Source organism: Bidens hawaiensis, unplaced genomic scaffold (genome assembly GCF_021521415.1).
Source record: "Bidens hawaiensis isolate Kalapana, Puna unplaced genomic scaffold, B.hawaiensis_p1.1 tig00001236_1, whole genome shotgun sequence".
Classification (NCBI taxonomy): domain Eukaryota; kingdom Viridiplantae; phylum Streptophyta; class Magnoliopsida; order Asterales; family Asteraceae; genus Bidens; species Bidens hawaiensis.
The window spans coordinates 3,993,548-4,011,901 of record NW_027491070.1 but is presented as its reverse complement, the minus strand read 5'-3'; the positions used below and the strand labels follow the sequence as shown (position 1 = coordinate 4,011,901).

General features: G+C 33.1%; 2 protein-coding genes and 1 pseudogene across 2 annotated transcripts; 1 reads left to right on the top strand and 2 right to left on the bottom strand.

Annotated features, from left to right (window-relative positions):
• Positions 1 to 33: 33 nt before the first annotated feature.
• On the bottom strand, positions 34 to 3,118 carry LOC143569597 (IQ domain-containing protein IQM1-like; annotated as a pseudogene).
• A 1,905-nt stretch (positions 3,119 to 5,023) lies between these two features.
• On the top strand, positions 5,024 to 7,206 carry LOC143569588 (uncharacterized). The gene is made up of 6 exons (XM_077055466.1): positions 5,024 to 5,103; positions 5,180 to 5,286; positions 5,442 to 5,524; positions 6,419 to 6,540; positions 6,655 to 6,819; positions 6,926 to 7,206. The coding sequence occupies exons 1-6, from the start codon at positions 5,076 to 5,078 to the stop codon at positions 7,204 to 7,206; spliced, it is 786 nt and encodes a 261-aa protein (XP_076911581.1). The 5' UTR covers positions 5,024 to 5,075.
• A 7,238-nt stretch (positions 7,207 to 14,444) lies between these two features.
• Positions 14,445 to 16,477, bottom strand: LOC143567976 (heat stress transcription factor A-7a-like). Its single transcript, XM_077054248.1, has 2 exons — positions 16,146 to 16,477; positions 14,445 to 15,474 (listed from the first exon to the last, which is right to left on the bottom strand). The coding sequence occupies exons 1-2, from the start codon at positions 16,437 to 16,439 to the stop codon at positions 14,743 to 14,745; spliced, it is 1,026 nt and encodes a 341-aa protein (XP_076910363.1). The 5' UTR covers positions 16,440 to 16,477; the 3' UTR covers positions 14,445 to 14,742.
• Positions 16,478 to 18,354: the final 1,877 nt, after the last annotated feature.

The following is an 18,354-nucleotide window of genomic DNA, read 5'->3' as shown; positions in this document are numbered from 1 at the left end:
GTGAAACGTCTTAACTCAGCACTTTTCTCTCTTTCGTCTTATTTCTTGTATAGATTCATCTTAACTTGTTGTGAACCCCTTATTAAAGAGAACATAAACCTATAAAGCATTACTTATATATACTCTAGTATCTTAGGAGAGAGTCTGACATCTGGGCTGGGTCTGGGTGATGGGATTGGCCCGAAGTTTCCTGGTATCGGTGATGGGATTGGCCCGAAGTTTTCTGGCACGGTACGGGGAGATAAGTTAACTTGTTCGAGGGCTTGAAATTGTAACTCGGTTGGGTAATTTCGAACAATGCCAATCCGTGTCCCAGTTCCCAAGCCCTGCTTGCAGGAAATGGGGTTATCTTCATATAAGCGGGCTGACACGTGACATTGAGCAAAGCTGGGTGTGATCGTATGTACTGCATTAGTAGGTGTACGCAGAACGTCTTGTGGTTTAGCTTTCGGAATGACTATTGGTTTGGGCCTTTTTTCGGGCTGGGTGACCTTTAACAAAAAGCTTACATCGTCGTCAACCGAGCATTTCTGCATAAGTTTTAAATCGAAAAATGATATTGATACTATACAACTCATTAATGTGTCGGGGTACAACTTAACGAGGCAAGGTGAGTAGATAATGTACCTTAACATGTGTGAGATCAACATGGTTTTCCTCCAAGAAACTAATGAAATCCCTGAAGTTTTCTTCAGTTGGGAGGTAGTGACCACTATAAGGCCAAATAGCCTGATAAACCAGTGACAAATGTTCGAATATTTTATCATGGAAATACAAGTATGAATGCATTATGGACTTGTACCTTGAGAGTGCCTCCATGAGCCACCAGTCTTCCAGCAGCAGTGGTTGCAGCGCCGGCTAGAAAGCTTGAATGTTGAAACAAACCTTTCTGTTTTCGGCCAACGTACAAGATTTTTGATGTGCTAAGAACAAAGATCCATTTAGAACCTTCAGTTGTTTCCAAAAGCAGACCAGTTTGTTTATAAACAAGCTTCCCATTTTCAATGATCACCTGATATGATTCTCGTTCTTTCTATTAATCAAAGTTTTAGAAAACTTTGATCGGTCATAAAGTGTTGCAATAAATACTCAGTTTTATAGTAATGTAAACGAGTAATAAACTTACGGGGCCTAAGTATTGGATGCATTGATGTTGCAAGTGTAACCTTGGACATGCTTCAAGGTTTATTTCTTTGCCGTCTCCGACATCCAACCTTAGGTCATGTGTCGCGAATCTCTCAATTCAGTTAGCTGTGTCATGATTTAAAACTTTGCACAATTGGTGAAAGAAGCTTACCAGTAGAAGAATGGTTGACTGCTTTCACTTTCGAATCAAATGTCATAATATGCGTGCAAATTATGACCATATCTATGGCGTGGGTCGATCTAAAAATCAGCAAGTGAAAAAAGAAAAGGAAGAAAATATAATTAAGTATTTCAAGAAATCTTGAATTTTGCATGTTTTGTTGGTATTCTTTGGCAAACATGAAGTTTTAGATGAGCATGAATAAGGATAGCAAGGAACTTGAAGTTGACAAGGATTAAAACATCATTTGTTGTTCCCAAACACGTTCATCCACCATTAGACCATGAGTTAGACTCACTATGCACATTTTTTAAGACCTAAAAATCAACACACCCACAAACAAACACGTCCTATCCTATATTTAGCATGTTAGATTTTCACACAGACTTTAAAAAAAACGTCATATCATATTCCAAGCATCCTTTAAAATCGCTTATTTATTCTACAACACCAAACATCTAAAATATTTCTTAAAGCTAACAAGCACAAATTATTAATGAAATAAGGTTAATATTAATGGAATATTATACAGAAACTCGATACCAAAAACGAGATTTATCTTGTTGCATCGATTAAGCGGGTGCAATGTTTCAACACGGCTTATCTTGTTGCCCCAACTAAGGGAGCGCAATGTTTTAACGCGGCCTTGCGATGTCGTCTCAACAACCCCCATACCTTTCTGTGGATGTATAACACTCGGCCTTAGAGCATCCGAGCACTGAAACCATCCACTTTACTTCTCTTTCCTTTCTCCTCTCACATCCTATGTTGGTCGTCATCTGGAATTTTGGATAACCCCTTCCACCTAAATGCCATCTAGGATTGCTTTTGCTTTTTGAATTTTGTAGCATTCTCGTCCGTTTTCCTATCTTAAAATCTAACTTCATCGTTATATTTTCTCTCTCATTTCTAATTAATTAATATTTTTTATATTTTTATCATTACTATTTTCTCTTTCCTCAACTCATAACCACTTTCAAAATATATTAAAAATTATTGGATGTAAACAATAACTTTTCAAATATACAGAGAAGTCACTACATTTATATCTCATCCACTCACATCATAAAACATTCCTTACATTATAAAAACTTCACTCATATTTTTTAATGAATTGAATACGAACGCTCTAATAGAACTATTTTAAAAAAATCTTGAATCTGAATTGAGTACATAACTTTGTCATGAATTCCATCATACAAACATTTCAAACCATTTAAAGAAAATATCTTTAAATTTGTAATATTTTTCTCATCAAATAAAGAAAGTACTCACAGCTTCAAGCCAATGTTGCAAGGCTAACTTTTGAGCTTTCTCATTCTTGGACAGACCTTTACCCACTTTAGCAGCTTTAGTTCCGGCACGGGCCCACCGTGAAACCGCAGTTTCGTGTTTCTCAACGTTAAAAAACGAAACCGAACTACGATCCAAAGCTGCAAAATCCAATGCCTTCCACCTACAACATGTCATGAAAAGACAGAAAACCAAATTTTATCTTTGACTTATTTAGTCAACCAAATTTAATCTTCCATCCAAAATGGCGTAAACTAACCATAATTCTTCGACAACCACCGCACAGTCAGCTAGATTTCTTCGTGTACGATAACTTTTGTATATTTTCTGAACCGTAGCAGCAGCAGCATTGAGCTCACTATCAGGATGAGGCGAAAATAATGCAGTTGACTCAGCAGAAGTCAAACTTGCCGTATTATAATTCAAATTTTGGAGATCAGCTGGATTGTTGAAAGAATTGTTGGTTTCAAGCATTAACTTTAAGGGTTCACTGTATTTCATGTTTAGTAAAGACTTTCTATTCAGTTTTGTTTAAGTTGTAGAATGCTCCAAAAGAGTCATGACACTTAAATTTCAATATTATGCAATCAAGACATTCAATACATTGGAAATCTTAAAAAACAGTACCCCCCCCCCCCCAAAAAAAAAAAAAGAGTTAATGATAACAATACTCAAAATAAAAAATAGTATTACTCACAGAGCCATTGTTGAATTCTAACTTAGAAATGTATATATGATATTTTTCACCTATTTATAGAAGCATCCCCGGAGGATAACCTGATGGTATCAATAAGATAATAAGTCTAGACTAACATTATGTTTTGCTCATTCGAGTAAGTAAATACTGACCCAAATTCTAGGTCCAACTAGTTTACTTTCCAGGGGGGGTCTGTTGGTGTCCCGTCTCCATTAAAAAAAGGAAAATTAGAAATAAATAACCTCACATTTAAAAATCTCTGCCAACGGTTCAACCTTTCGACTATTTTTCTCTATCTAAAACATTTAATGTCGTTAAGTTTCTCACTTTTTGCTGAATTTCAAACGGATGAAACACAATATATAGCACGTGTTTAGTGTAGTTTGTTTACATTGAATGAAGATGCATGTGTGATATTATATTCTATGTATCTATATGATGTTGTTACTAAAGGTGGCAAGAGATGAACAAACATATAGAAATGGAGAGAGAGAAAACCGGTCAAAAAAAGGAAGAGATCGACTCCAACATAATTAGTAGAATTAAATTAAAGTCGCACATATTTTTTAATTGCTATATCTTTACTAGACACAAGCAGTGGGGAATAGATGTTTTTTTAGTTGTACAAATTTTTTTATTGCATGTGAGATGGAAGAATATTATAAAAACTTCAAAAGGAAATGGGCTAGTGAACTTATAGCTCCTAAATTTGTGTTTACTCCTTGGGCTGGGCCTTTCTTATTTGGGCTTTTCATTAGGCTGATGAATTGTTCATTTTATTGGCCCCTTGGATTAGTGTCAGTTAAGTAAAGTTAAAAATCCATGACGCTTAGGCTGGTTGTTATGGGCATGGGCGGATCTACGTAACTTACGGGAACCACTGAATTTCGGATTTTACGTAGAACGCCTTAATAAAATATGAGAGTCAACCAATATATATTTTGTTAGTGAACCCATAAACAAACTTAATCTATAGTCCACCGGTAAGCATTGTGTGTTCCAACTGCCACATCCCGAACGTACCCAAATAGTGAACCCACTAGAAAAAATTTCTGGGCACACCACTGGTTATGGGCTGCAAAGCAAAAGAGGCCAGCCATTAACATTGGCTAGCTACATCGTGGCGACTTGTTAAAGGGAGGGCGTTATGAATACGGGGTTAACACAGTAACGAGGCTTTTAATAGGAAAATGATGGGGTCACTCCAAACAACCAATCACAATTTCTTTAACTTTTATTTAATGTCTAGTTTATCACAATGCGCGAGTTAACGGATGAGTTAGTTATGGTCTCACTGTCTGCATTCGTGACACTTTTAACTTTTAAGTTTTAACTAACAAACCGTTGTCGACAAGTCACAACCACCATACCCACCCCAAGTTTTTTACGTGTTTTCCTGTGATTCACTCATTCACACACGTTTTTTTATCCCTTTTTCGAAAGTAACTGTAAATATAATGCTTTATTTTTTTTATTATAGAAAAACAATTATTTTGTTTGCAGTGATAAACCAAATATTTATTCTCTAACAAAAGAAATTGATTAAATTTAGCCTATCGTTATAGAAACAGTGTATAAGATGTGTACATGTATGTACATATGTATATGTCTTGGCATATTTATTTGTTGTATATATTGGTTTTCTTTAAAAACTCTAAAAAAGGTGAACTTTTAACAACCAAACATTTACCGGCTATAAGTGTGGACCATGTTATGGATATAAGTGTTTAACCATCAACAACATGTTACACGCATTCTCATTCTTACTAGTACCTGAAAATGAATGTCAGCGACTCTGCAAACATAGGTAAGACTTTTTCATTTCAATATGTTACACTAACTAGATAAGGTTTAATTTCATGTTTAACATGAATCTTTTTCAGAGAAAATAAGTATAGAAAACAAATACGGTGAGAAACTTGTAGGGCTGCAACATGAAACAGGATCCAAAGAAATTGTAATAGTGTGTCATGGCTTCCTAGGCAAAAAGGTATATAATTATTTGAATAATATTATAACTACTTTAGCTTCACATATTTATTAATTATTAACCAACAAAAAGATTGCATCATCTGCCTTTTGTGGTGTCTTGTTATGTAAATTATTTTTTTTTAAATATATATTTTATATTTATGGTGTGACCAGGAATCGAGTATGATGATGGAGCTCTGCTTTGCATTGGAGAAACAAGGGATCAGTGCCTTTCGTTTTGATTTTTCAGGAAATGGGTAAAGTTTAATATTTTTATATTATAAGTAGGCAGACCCTAATCAATTTTTATTTTTATATATTTTTTTTAGTTTTTAAATAGGCTGCATAATAATAATTTCACACACGATTATCTCGTTTTGTGTCTTTTAACTGATGGCCATCCAAAAATAAGTGGTGAAATAACCATGTTGCCCTTCAAGTGCCTTGCATATGATGTTAACTAACTAAGGTTTTGGATGACCATTATTAAGAGAACAAAAAACAAGATAATTAGTCTTTTAAAGGACAAGATCACTTATCTCTATTTAGTTTTTTTGTCCTTTTAACTAATATTGGTCATCCAAAAATAAGTGGTGAAATGATCATTTTGCCCTTAAAGTGCCTTGCACATGTTGTCAACTAACTGAGGTTTTAGATGACCATTATTAAGACAACAAAAAACGAGATAATTCGTCTTTTAAAGGACAAAGAGTGAAATTAAGTTTTTTAAAGGACACATAACTCAGATATGTTTAAAGGATAAAGTTTGTAATTTTGTCAAAATTTAAACATATATGTTATAACTAAAATTATTAACTTACATGATTTATATATATATATATATATATATATATATATATATTTGGAAAAGTTAACATACAAATGAAATTAATATGCTAAAAGTGAGAATCAAGTAGAGTAATTATGTAGTTACATAATTACGATCTACTTGTATATATAATTATTGTGCTTGATTTTCACGTTTAGCACGTTAATTTCATTTGTATTTGATCCAACCCCTATACACACACTAAATTGACAATAGTTAAGACGTGAGTTTCGGGGAAAAAATAACCAAAAAAGTTGATCATCTAGTTGTATGTTTGAAGTCAAAAGTCGTAACATATAGTTCTTCACAATTATTCATTCAGTGAAAGTGAAGGCTCGTTTCAGTTTGGTAACTATCGTAAGGAGGTTGATGACTTAAGAGCAGTAATCCAACATTTTACTGAAGCAAATCGTGTTGTAAGCGCAGCCATTGGACACAGCAAAGGTATGTCTGTCATTTTAAATCGTGAATCCGAATATTTGTTATTACGAAATATTATTTTTTATGATTTTAAACCCTAACATTAAGATTATTTTTCTTAGAAAAATACTTTCGCAGGCGGGAATGTGGTCGTTTTATATGCATATTTACATCGAGATATCAAGAAAATTGTGAATGTGTCTGGTCGATATAAGATGGATAAGGGCATTGAGAATCTATTGGGAGAAGATTATTTGGAAAGAGCTATAAAAGACGGTTTCGTCAACTTCAAATTCAAAACAGGTTAACCATACACATAATAATAACATATATAACTTAAGCAAATGGGTCAAATTGAACATCTCTTAACAATTACAATTATTATTATAATTTTCTTCTACTTGTTTAGGAGAAAAGTTGCTTTGTGCGACGGAGGAAGGTCTAATGGAATGCCTGAATACCAATATGCATGAAGCGGGACTTAAAGTTGATCGAGAATGCAGTGTGTTGACCGTTCATGGTTCAGATGATAAAATCACTTCTGTTGAAGATGCTTTGGAGTATGCTAAGATTATACCCAATCATAAGTTAAAAATCATTCAAGGGGCTAACCATTTGTACACCAACCACATTGGTGAACTAGTTCATGTTGTTTTGGAATTTTTAAAGAATAATATACATAGGGCATAGTCCTTTGAAGACCTATGTTGTCTTCCGTAGCAGATATGTCTATTTTGCTTGTAACATAAATAAAGATATTGTGTTTATTTCATGAGAAAATCATAAGAAAGTTTACAAAATAGATAATTGTAAATGTGCAATAGGTATATAGATAGTAGAAAAAACAAAAAAAGTCTTAGCAGTAGTAAGAGTGAACAAATAATAATACCCGCGGTGGAAAAGGATTCATTTTAGAAAAGGATCTCGTAAAGCGGCTTTCACCTAATAATGAAACCAAACTAGTTTGGAACTGATTGTATAGGAACCGCTGAAAACCATATGTTTGGGATCAACTTGTAATTCTCACCACTGAAACCGGTTCATCAAACTGAAAACCAACAAAAACCGATCAAACTGGTTACGAAACTAGTTTCAACTCAGAACGAAACCAATCACAAACTAGCTTTGACTATTTAATTGACTCAACCGAACCGGCTTGTGCACCTCTATATTGATATAGAAGTATTTAGTATTTACAAAAACTTAAAACGAAACGGGCTAATAATTTTACAGGTCCTAAACTTGTGTTAGGGCTAAACTCTTTAGGCCTTTCTTATTTGGGCATTTCAATGGACTGATGCTATGCCATGGTGCTTCACTGCTTTGTAGTTTGTAGTCTAGACCCAACCCAAAAGTCAACATCGAGGTCCTAGCTCAAGTCCTACTAGTTACAAAACTAAATTATTACATGTGTCAAGATGACCGGCTTGGGTTAGACTAGCATTGAAAACACTTGTCTTTTTTAACTTTTTTTTTCTTTTTTATTACAAAAACAATATATTAGCTATTATAAGTTTATAACAATGAAAACCACTAACTAAATGATTTTGGTGGTTTCAAGCAAGACTGTAGAGACACTTGTAATAACAAACACCCTTTTATCAAAGAAACTACAAATATAATATATGCATTATTTTTAATTATTGTACAACAATTAATTTGTTGACGGTGATAATCCAAATCATTAGTTAAAACGATTACACTTAGGAGGTGTTTGTTTTTTTCAAAAAAACTCTTCCTAGCCTTTTTTGTCTGCGCCACGCAGACGTGTAGGTTTGCAGTGTATTTGTTTTTCGGAGACATTTTATTAAAAAAAGTTTGGCGCCTCTTCTCGAAGCAGACATGGACCTTGTACTTGTAAGATCTTCTAACCTCTTTTAAGACCTAAAACCTGAAACATATTTATTCGTCTGTTATTTCCTTCAAATCGTAGCTCCCCCACCCCTCTCCTCCACCACTCTCTCCATCGTCACTCCTCCGCCACTCCCCTACCACAGCCACTCCCTCCACAGCCCACCCTACGCCTACCTTCGGTCGCCCTACACCTCGGCTAGCCACTCCCTATCTAGTAGTCACTCACCGTATCCAACAAATTGTAGTTAATTCAATTAAAGGACAAGGATGAACTTTAGGGTTTTAAAAAAAATCCTAAAATTGTAAAACGGTAAAAGTACTATTGACTTCAAACCCCAAGCCAAAGGATTCTTTATGCAAGGGTATAAAATCTTTGAATTATTGTTCAATTATTATTAGTTTTTAGTTGAAAGAGTTTGTAGTTTAATGAATATTTTCTTTCATTAGGTTTGTTTTAGTTTGCTGACGTTATTGAACAATATTTTTCTTGCAGACTGCAGATGTTTGATCCACCTTTTCTGCTACAGATGTGGTCCGCACAATTCAGACATTTTACCTCTAAAAAAACAAACAAAATCTTAGTTATTTTTTAACCCCGTGATTCTCATTTTTAATGTATATATTAATAACTGGTTGCTAGGCATGATTACATAAAAATTGACAATGTAAAATAATAATTGTCCAGGCATATAATTAATATGATTGTATGCATTATATAGATAATAATAATAATAATCTAAAAATGGTGTATGCATTAAATAAAAAATAATTAAAATTTTTTAAAAGTGATGTATGTATCAAATAGACTTTGGTTATGTTTAGCTCGGTTTGACCCATTTCTTCTTCATCTTGGTCCACATAATTTGTTGTTGAGATCGAAATCAAAAATCAGTTACTTGCTCTTCAAAAATATAATGATATATTTTGATATCGTGTATGGATTATAGTCGCAAATCAAACTTCTTTTCAAGTCTTATGACATGAGAGGTTGTGAATACTTGTGATAACTTGTACTCTTTTTTATTTTTGCTTTGTTTTTTCGATTTCAAGTTTTTTTTTTCTTAAACCTTTGCGTTTTTAATTTTTCTGAACGACAAACACTCCTAATCATGTAAGAAGTGCTGACAAAACCCTTATTTTAAGACTCGAACTCTTAACCTTTTCTAAGTGAGGAAACTTTTGAAAAAACCGTCGACATTGCCTCTTTATAAATATGAGTTTTTATACATGACCCACCCTCAATTGATTTGTTAGAGGTTGCATAGGCCCTTAAGCATCATTTGGTGTGCTGTATACTTGTATGGGTCCTAAATCTCACTCAATATATAATACTTAAAACAAAATGGGGTACTTAAGTAACTTTCCGGATATGGCAAGTTAAAAGCATGGCCCATTATCCATATCTAGCCATGCAAAGATAGATTTCATTTTTTTAATTCTAATTGTGTGTCTCTCATTGGTCATAAGATATCACCGTGATCTGTACATCACGTGCTTTGTCCATCCATCATTAAACAAACAAGTGTCTTATGACTATTTTGTATTTCTGCCATTGTGGATAAGAAAAAAAAAATTAAATTAATAGCAAGCTAGTTAAAACAATTATTATCGTCGATTTTGATGGTATGATTAGGTATATATAGGTCTCACCGTGCCCTCATGGCCTGTGTATGATGGGTCAGATCCGAATATGATATTTTGCATCGGGTATTACTTTATTTGGGACTATATATCCGGTATCCTTCCATGTCCCGAATTCAGACATGGTGTTTGACATATGTTTATCGTGTTCCTACACGTTTATTGTGTTCCTGCACATTTTAGATGTCTAAGTGTTGTATCAAAGATGATGGTGACGAGTGTTAATGGATGATTTGTTGTCATATCGTGTCCATAAACATACTAAAGGCTCGTGGTCCGCATGAAATGCTAGGATACTAAAAGTGCCATTCGATGGCAATGGCTTGACATTTCATTTCGCAAATCTTTCAAATTCTTTTTGGATATATATATATGTATGTATATATATATATATATATTCATGTTTTACTCAATAAATCTTTACAAGTAGTTCTCCTCTTATAAGAGGAGAACTAGTTATATATATATGGTTGTTCTTTTATGGACTATGGGTGCGTGGAAATCAAATATGAACACAATGATATGTAAATTTACCTCGTTAATCAACTCGTATTATAATAAAATTAGAAACGTTGATTTCAATTTCTTTTATAGATAACTAGATAGATAGTTATTGTATACCAATATGTTATGTATAAATAATATTTTCAGATGTTTCAAACCTCCAAAATCCATTATTGATTATTCAAATGCTTAAATCCGACTCAATATATAATATGTGTAGGCCAAAATGGGGCACAAGAGTTAAGTTAACGTATTTAGCCATCCACGCCAAATATATAATTAATTTCTTTATTACACTGCGTGAACTCTCGTGATTGTAAGCTATGTTGAATAAAGTATTTAACTCAAATAATTTAAAGTTAAGGTGTAGTGCTTTTAACTGTTAAGTCATTTATATGTAAAACCCGCTTTAAATATTTTTATCACGTTAAAAGTTGTTCAAAATATCTTGTTAATGGAATATTCCAAAACTAATGTATTTTTGTTTACGTAATAACATTTACCACATTAGTTATTTACCTACTTAATACAGGACAAACAAAAGGTATTTGCGGGTCAATAAGAGAGGCTCATTCTGTCAGGTCATCGATCGAGCCTATTTTTGTATTCATTCGGTTTCCACCCATACGGATTCGGTTTCTTCATTCGGTTTGGGTAGATATGAAAAACTAATTAATAAAGTCTTTCGTTGAAAATGAATTTTAAAAAAATCACACAATGATCATCTAGATTATTTTATATTGTAGTTTATAAACTTGCTTAAATTTCATGTACTAATTGTTTAAAGAAAACTACTTATGACTTGTTGCTCATCACCATAATTTTATATGTGAAATTTATAATTTTTATACAATATAAATGCTCATCACCATTTATTACCAGCCAATAATAAAAATAAAACAATTTATTATTTTAAATTCATTTCACAAATACATGCATTTTAGATAATTAGAGTCTTTAAACTATTAAAATTTGATTGAGTATTTTTTTTATCTGGTCAAGTTATGGTTTTAACCTTTATATATAGCAAAAAAATTTGTATTACTTAATAAAAGGAAAATTGGTTTTAAATAATCCAAACTATGGCCTATTGATAAATATCCATCCCAACTTTACACTTGCCTGCTGACAGTACCAACTACTTGTGCATTTATTTTTAACGGGCCGCGACTAACGGATGTTAACTCCGTTAGTCTTTTTCTGACATGGCCATCCCAGGTGTCAAATATCAGATTACGTGGAACGTCTATGTGACGGCTGACTGTGTATAAGGTATATGTTATCATCACCATCTTCAACCTAATACTCTTTACAACCCACAGCCCCCACAACACCACCAGTCCACCACCCCTGCAACCATCGCCGAAACCTCGGCCACCACCATGCCCAATCACAGCAACAACCACTGGAACACACCACCTGCAACTGGCCATCTTCCGGCCATCTTCTCCGACCCCAACTTGCCGGAGTTCTGCACTAATCTTGCCGAAGTTCACAAAACCCAGATCCGCTCTAAACCCACCACCATATTAGGGCAGAACTCTCTCTCTCTCTCTCTCCCCTGCAATTTACCCACCACCACCACCACCTGCCGCCACCAAACCCTAGCACCACCACCACCTTCTCGTCAATCAGTCAATTATAAGATCAAAAAATCCCAAATTCAATTCCTTATCAAAAGCCCTAATTTATGTCAAACCTATCTCTCCAGATCTGCTCGGTAAAACCTTAGCCCCGACGCTTGGTACACTCCTCCAAATCTGCTCGGCTCGCAATTAATCGCATGTGGAAGCGATGGTGGTGGTTGATGGGTGGTTATGGTTGGGTGGTGGTATGAAGGAAAACGACGGTGGTTGGGTTGTGGGAAAGAAATGGGTGAGGAGTTAAACTGGGATGAGGGGTGGTGGCTCGACGGGGAAGCCTAAACTGGGATGAATTGAAGGTGTCTGTTGATGATTGAAGATATCTGTTGATTGAAGGTGTATGTTGATTTGCAGGGATGAATTGGAAGAAATAATAATAATAATAATAACAATAATAATAATACACAGTCAGCGTCACGTTTTGTTCCACGTAAGACCATTTTTGACAGCTGGGATGGCCATGTCAGAAAAAGACTAACGGAGTTAACATCCGTTAGTCGCGGCCTGTTAAAAATAAATGCACAAGTAGTTGGTACTGTCAGCAGGCAAGTGTAAAGTTGGGATGGATATTTATCAATAGGCCATAGTTTGGATTATTTAAAACCAATTTTCTTATAAAAAATATATTTTGTTATGTGTGACATGCTATATATATGCATCAAATTAAAGCAAAAAACACATTGCCGTGTCACATTTTTCATGCTACAGTAAGTCAGTTACATTCTTAATAATGACATTAAAGTATACTGATCGAATAGTAAAATACATTTTCACTTGAATATATAAAAAAACAAAAACATGAAAGTATGATACATGCTATTGCAATAAACACTAGTTTTATTCTGATTCAAACACGTATGCACCTAAAGCAAGAGAGAAGATCACATGATTAATACAATATCACGATATGATGATTTGGTTCTTTGTCAAAATAGTGAGGAGCCGATGGGAAGTTTTGTGCTTTTGTTTGAAATTTGGAGACAAGCTCTAGATGTATCTTTTTATAATGGAGTTTAGTATCACAAATGTGACCCAAATTAATATTAATTAATATGACTTCATTAACTTGAACAATCTTAAACCACATAAAAAGATAAGGATCAAAATAGGCCACGCCTTTTTATTCTTTTCCAACTCTTGAACTTTCTTTTTTATTTTTATAATAGGTTCATTAGAATATAAAAATTATTATGATTTCTTTTTAGATTATCGGTAAATTATTCATCTTTTATATTTATTTTTTTCACATCATATTTCTCCATCTTCTTATTCCCTTTTCATAAAACTTGGTCTTAAAGCATTCACATCTCCTCTATCATATTTTACACTATAATTTAAATGTTTTTATAAAATTTATCATCCACTTAGAAAAAACTCTGACATCTTATTTTTTATTTTATTATTTATCATATTCGTAAATGTTTATTTTATTACGTTTCTCGGTTTTTTACATTCGTATAAATATGTTGATGGAGAATGGTAGTAACTTTTCATATATATAAAAAGTTATTGTAGAAACATTTTTATAATTTAGTGTTATGAGAAATGAAACGATCAAACACATATATAAGAATTTAAATACACAACCAAACTCATATCTTTGATTAAGAAGCATCATCATACCGGCCACTATATCATTAAATCACAATTTTTGTGGTAATACATAATTAAAGTAAAATTTGTTTGCATTTTGACATATTGTAGAGGGAGAATGGCTACGTGTTAGAGAGAGACTCGACAAGTGGTAGAGAGAGATGGTTTGTGGTTGAATGAATATAACATTACAACCGATGGGCAACGCGTGAGAGAGAAATTGACCAACTTATTTATAAGACAAACGGTCAATTAATGGCTCCATGCTTTACTTTTGTTTCAGTCTCGTTTTTAAGTACACCATTTGTTTCATATTTTTGATCTTATAACGGATGCCTTCCTTCCTACAAACAAGCTAAATGAGTGGGTATCGTAGGAGTATAATGTTCTTTTCTTTTTTACCACAAAAATGTAATAACAAGTGTTAAACATTCCTATATATAGTAACTTCAGATAAATTATCTTTTGAAATATTATATATTTTCTTCTTCCAATTATTTCATTTTAAGTTAAATAAATTTCCAGTCTCACTCACAAATTAAGACACAAACCAAACATCACTTTCCTTTCTTTCCAAGTTTTAACATTTATAAAACTTTAATAAAAATATGTTTTTTCACAAAAAAACATATATAGATTATAAACGTTACTAGAAGAATTATTTTTTAATCTCTTAATTATATAAAAAAAATGTAAACAAGCCAAGTCCAACTAATTAACTCATTTACATGAGAACTGAACTACCTTCAGGATTAATTTACAACCCTAAATTCTATAGAAACTAGGAGTTTATTGTCATTATTGTCTCTACAAGATTACAAAATACAACAAAACAAACACAAAATTCACACAAACATAAAAATATGTACCCCATTAGTTTCTACATCTACCTTTCCTTTTCACCATGCTCAACTGCCCAGTACCCGAGCACCGCGGCGCATATATATCTGCTGATTATGATCATATATATGAATGCATCAGAATTAACCCCCTAAGCTTTTGGAATCAATTCTTCCCATTCTTGAAGATAAGTGTCTGTTTGATCAGTCTTACCGGATTGTTCGCCACCGAATATTAGTTCATCCTCCATTAGTTTCTCCCACAATATAAAGCTTTCCGAATTGTAATCCGAACCGTTGGATCCAGACTTATCACTAGTGTTTTTATCTTCAGGTGGACTCACTGATCCATCCGACGAAAACACATCGGATTCTATCATATTCCACATTTCTTGAAACCGATCGATATCTTCAGCATTAACCGTGTTTAGCATTTGCTCAAGCTTCCGTTTTTTGCACATTTCAACGCTACCCGTCTTTTGTTTTCGCACCAGATGCTGCAAAAGCTTAACGAAAACCGGATTCCTAAACGCTTTAGACATGAACACTAACAACTGTTGCTGCTTGAACTCCATTCGAAGCATCCGTTCTTGAACCATCTCTAAATGTTTTTCGGTGTGCTCTTGTTGTTGTTTCATCTTCATGATCTCTTGTCTAAGTGCAATTCTATCTTTTCTTAATATCTTGAGCTCTGACTCTATGTTAGAGTTTGTTTGATGACCACAAGATTGGTGTTGCTGTTCTTGCTTTCTAGATTCCTCCTGTTTGTGTGTATGTTGTGTTTGGTTTGTTCTCCTCTTTATGTCTCTTAAAGAATGCTTCTTACCCTTTTGGAAAAATTCGTTTGCGAATTCCCATCGGTCGGGATCGATTTTCTTGAATCTCTGTTACAATAAGCTAGCTAGTCAACACATATTTTACTTGCAAATTAAATCAACCAAGATTTTTACTCAAATCAACTATGAATTAAACCATTAATTAAATTATGTAGCATGAAGCTTATGTTCCACTTAATTCATATAAGCTCTCCAAAATCCATATAAAAATTAGGGTTTTGTGGTTATGGACCCATCAAATTAAGATATGGACATATTTAGATATAAAAAAACCCTTACATTTAAAGTAGAATTCAGTTAATAGCAAAGTCACACACACACACACACACACACACACACACACACACACACTACCAACAGTTTGTCCGAATTCTATCCGGAAAACATTGCATGCCCAAAATAAGTAGGGTAAGTAAGTATTGAGGACACATTAAAAGAAAAGAAAAATAATAATAATAATAATAATACAAAATAAAATTGAGCTTGAACAATAATAAGATATTATAATCTTTAATTTATTTGTTTAAGTTGACCAAAGGTCAAAACTTTCTATCTGGAAATTGGAAAACACACTATAAAAAGTTAAAATCAGGAACCAAAATAAAACAAACCAATAATATGTTCTAAATAATTGAACTTTCAACTAATTTGCAGCTTTGAACAAATGCAAGAAAATAAAAAAATAATTCAAAGTTATTAAGCAAAGATTAATTACTTACATAAGTGTTGAGTTGGCGAACAAAGCTAGAGAAATTATTGTGCTTGAATCTTTGCGGCAAAAGATCAGTAGAAAACTTGTGAGGATCCCAAAGAATAAAACTATTGTTAGAACTACTCCATGATATTATAGCATCCGTTGTTGGATCATCCACCATTTCAAATGTCTTCTTAAGAAACGGTGGAGGCCCACCGTCTCTCAGCCCTTCGATGGGCTTGGGAGCCCATACATACTCATCAGCTTGTAGTTCATCAAAACCAGCTAACATGGGTTCTTCTTTCACTGATTCCATCATATGATCATGATCTTCCACATGTTCTTCTTTAACTCTTGCCATATATATGTGAGTGTTTGTTTAGTGTTTGAAGAAGAAAGAAAGAAAGAAAGATAAATAATAATAAAGACCGGGTTGTGTGAGATGATGTTATGGTATAATTATAATATAAGGATAGTTTTTGTTGCCGGTGGTTAGCGGTGGTGGGGGAGTGAGATAGAAAGACAGAGAGGTGTCGAAAGACTCATGGAGGTGCTGCCATTTGTACACTCCAAATATGAGACATGTATGTATGCATATGTGTTGTGTTTACTTGGACCTACTTCATCAATGTTCTCTTTACTTTTTTACAAAATATATATGCACTTTGGGCCCCTCACAAATCTATCCAAGATCATGACACGTAGTGCTACATTTAGATGCTATATTTTCTAAGATTAATTATTAATCAATTTTATATTAAATCATCACTAATTAGCGGCAATTGACCTCCTGGTGTAATAATATGAGGGTAATAGTTTAGGCTTCAGATTTTTGAGTGCTCTTATTTGAAATTGAATCAATAGAGTTTTTCATAGAGTAGTGAGTTTTCTCGTTACGTGTCTTTAAATGAGTTAAGCTTAAAACATCAAAATCAGTATGAATGTTTGTCATCTCATCAGGAAAGCTTACACAGATATTGAGGATTTAAAAGTAGTTTTAAACCCTGTTAAAAATATACTAATTAGCAGAGATTTATATTTGTTCGTTTACTTCATAGTTAGCTAGTATTCAATGGCCCAATCTATTTGAAGATTGGTGCCAAACTAACATATAAGACTTTTTTTTTTCTTTTGGTCTTTTGAATTAGAATAGTTTTCAATGTTCAAACTAATAGTCAAACTTCAATTTCATTTTTCTTTTTTGCCGGTGTCAATGGATTTGTAGAAAAGAAAACCTAATTTTTATCAACATTTTAATATATAATGATCAAGATATGTAGAGAAAAATATGCAATTTAAACACGTAAATTTATCTACTTAGTTTTATCATAAGAAAATATTCTATTCAAAACAACACAGTTATAAAGAAATGAAATCGTATGCTTACCACGTATCAAATCCCTAAAAATATAAAGTTTTCATAATTATGAGACTAGCATGGTTATTTTTATCCTCTGCAACCGCCAATGTATATAAACAACACTTAAGTAATATGTTTTTCTTATAATATTGGTTTTATTTAAAAAGTCAAAACGGAAGGGTTAAATATTAAATACATAGATGAATTTTAACATGTTAAAACAAACTTATAATTTGGCATCATCTTCTTAGTCCAATTTATAATGTACAACCATGATTTATAGAGATGTAACAAATTCTCTCATTAAAATTTTTATTGTGGGCCTAACTGAAAAAGTCAGACGCGTCCAAAATCCAATTTTGATAAGATACATGAATCCAATAGGTTGCACTATTTATAACATCGTTGCCGACTTGTTATCTTAGTTAACAGTGTTCAAATTAATTAATTTAAAAGTAAAAAGGTTATTAGATTATCCGTTCCAATGCGGGTAACTGTGAAATGTGAAAACGCCATGTTAATTTTGAAAGGTTTTATATAATAGTTAATACACTGCAATGACAAGACTTGTGGTGGGGTGAAATGTGTAAAATAGTTGATTATAGTTTATATATCGTGATGGATTCACGTTTTTTTTTTCATGGGTTCACTATTTTAAATGTTTCAATTTCATAAGATCGGATAAAAATTTCGGATCGGTTTGATAGTTCGAGTCGGTTTAACGATTCGGCAAAGAAGAATAACACAATTTTGGTTGTTTGTATGGCCTAACACTAACTCACTAAGAGAAATTAAAACTCCACTTAGACAACCAAACTTCACTTAAACACAGTTAAGGTAGCCAGTTGAAAATCTAACACTTGGTTTTAGAATA

Excerpts from the sequence above, each read along its gene's own strand:
- LOC143567976 (XM_077054248.1), bottom strand. The coding sequence starts at position 16,439 with ATGATGGAATCAGTGAAAGAAGAACCCATGTTAGCTGGTTTTGATGAA. Across the intron at positions 15,475-16,145 it reads TTCGCCAACTCAACACTTAT|AGATTCAAGAAAATCGATCC; the intron begins GTAAGTAATTAA and ends TTATTGTAACAG.
- LOC143569588 (XM_077055466.1), top strand. The coding sequence starts at position 5,076 with ATGAATGTCAGCGACTCTGCAAACATAG. Across the intron at positions 5,287-5,441 it reads ATGGCTTCCTAGGCAAAAAG|GAATCGAGTATGATGATGGA; the intron begins GTATATAATTAT and ends TGGTGTGACCAG. Across the intron at positions 5,525-6,418 it reads TTTGATTTTTCAGGAAATGG|TGAAAGTGAAGGCTCGTTTC; the intron begins GTAAAGTTTAAT and ends TTATTCATTCAG.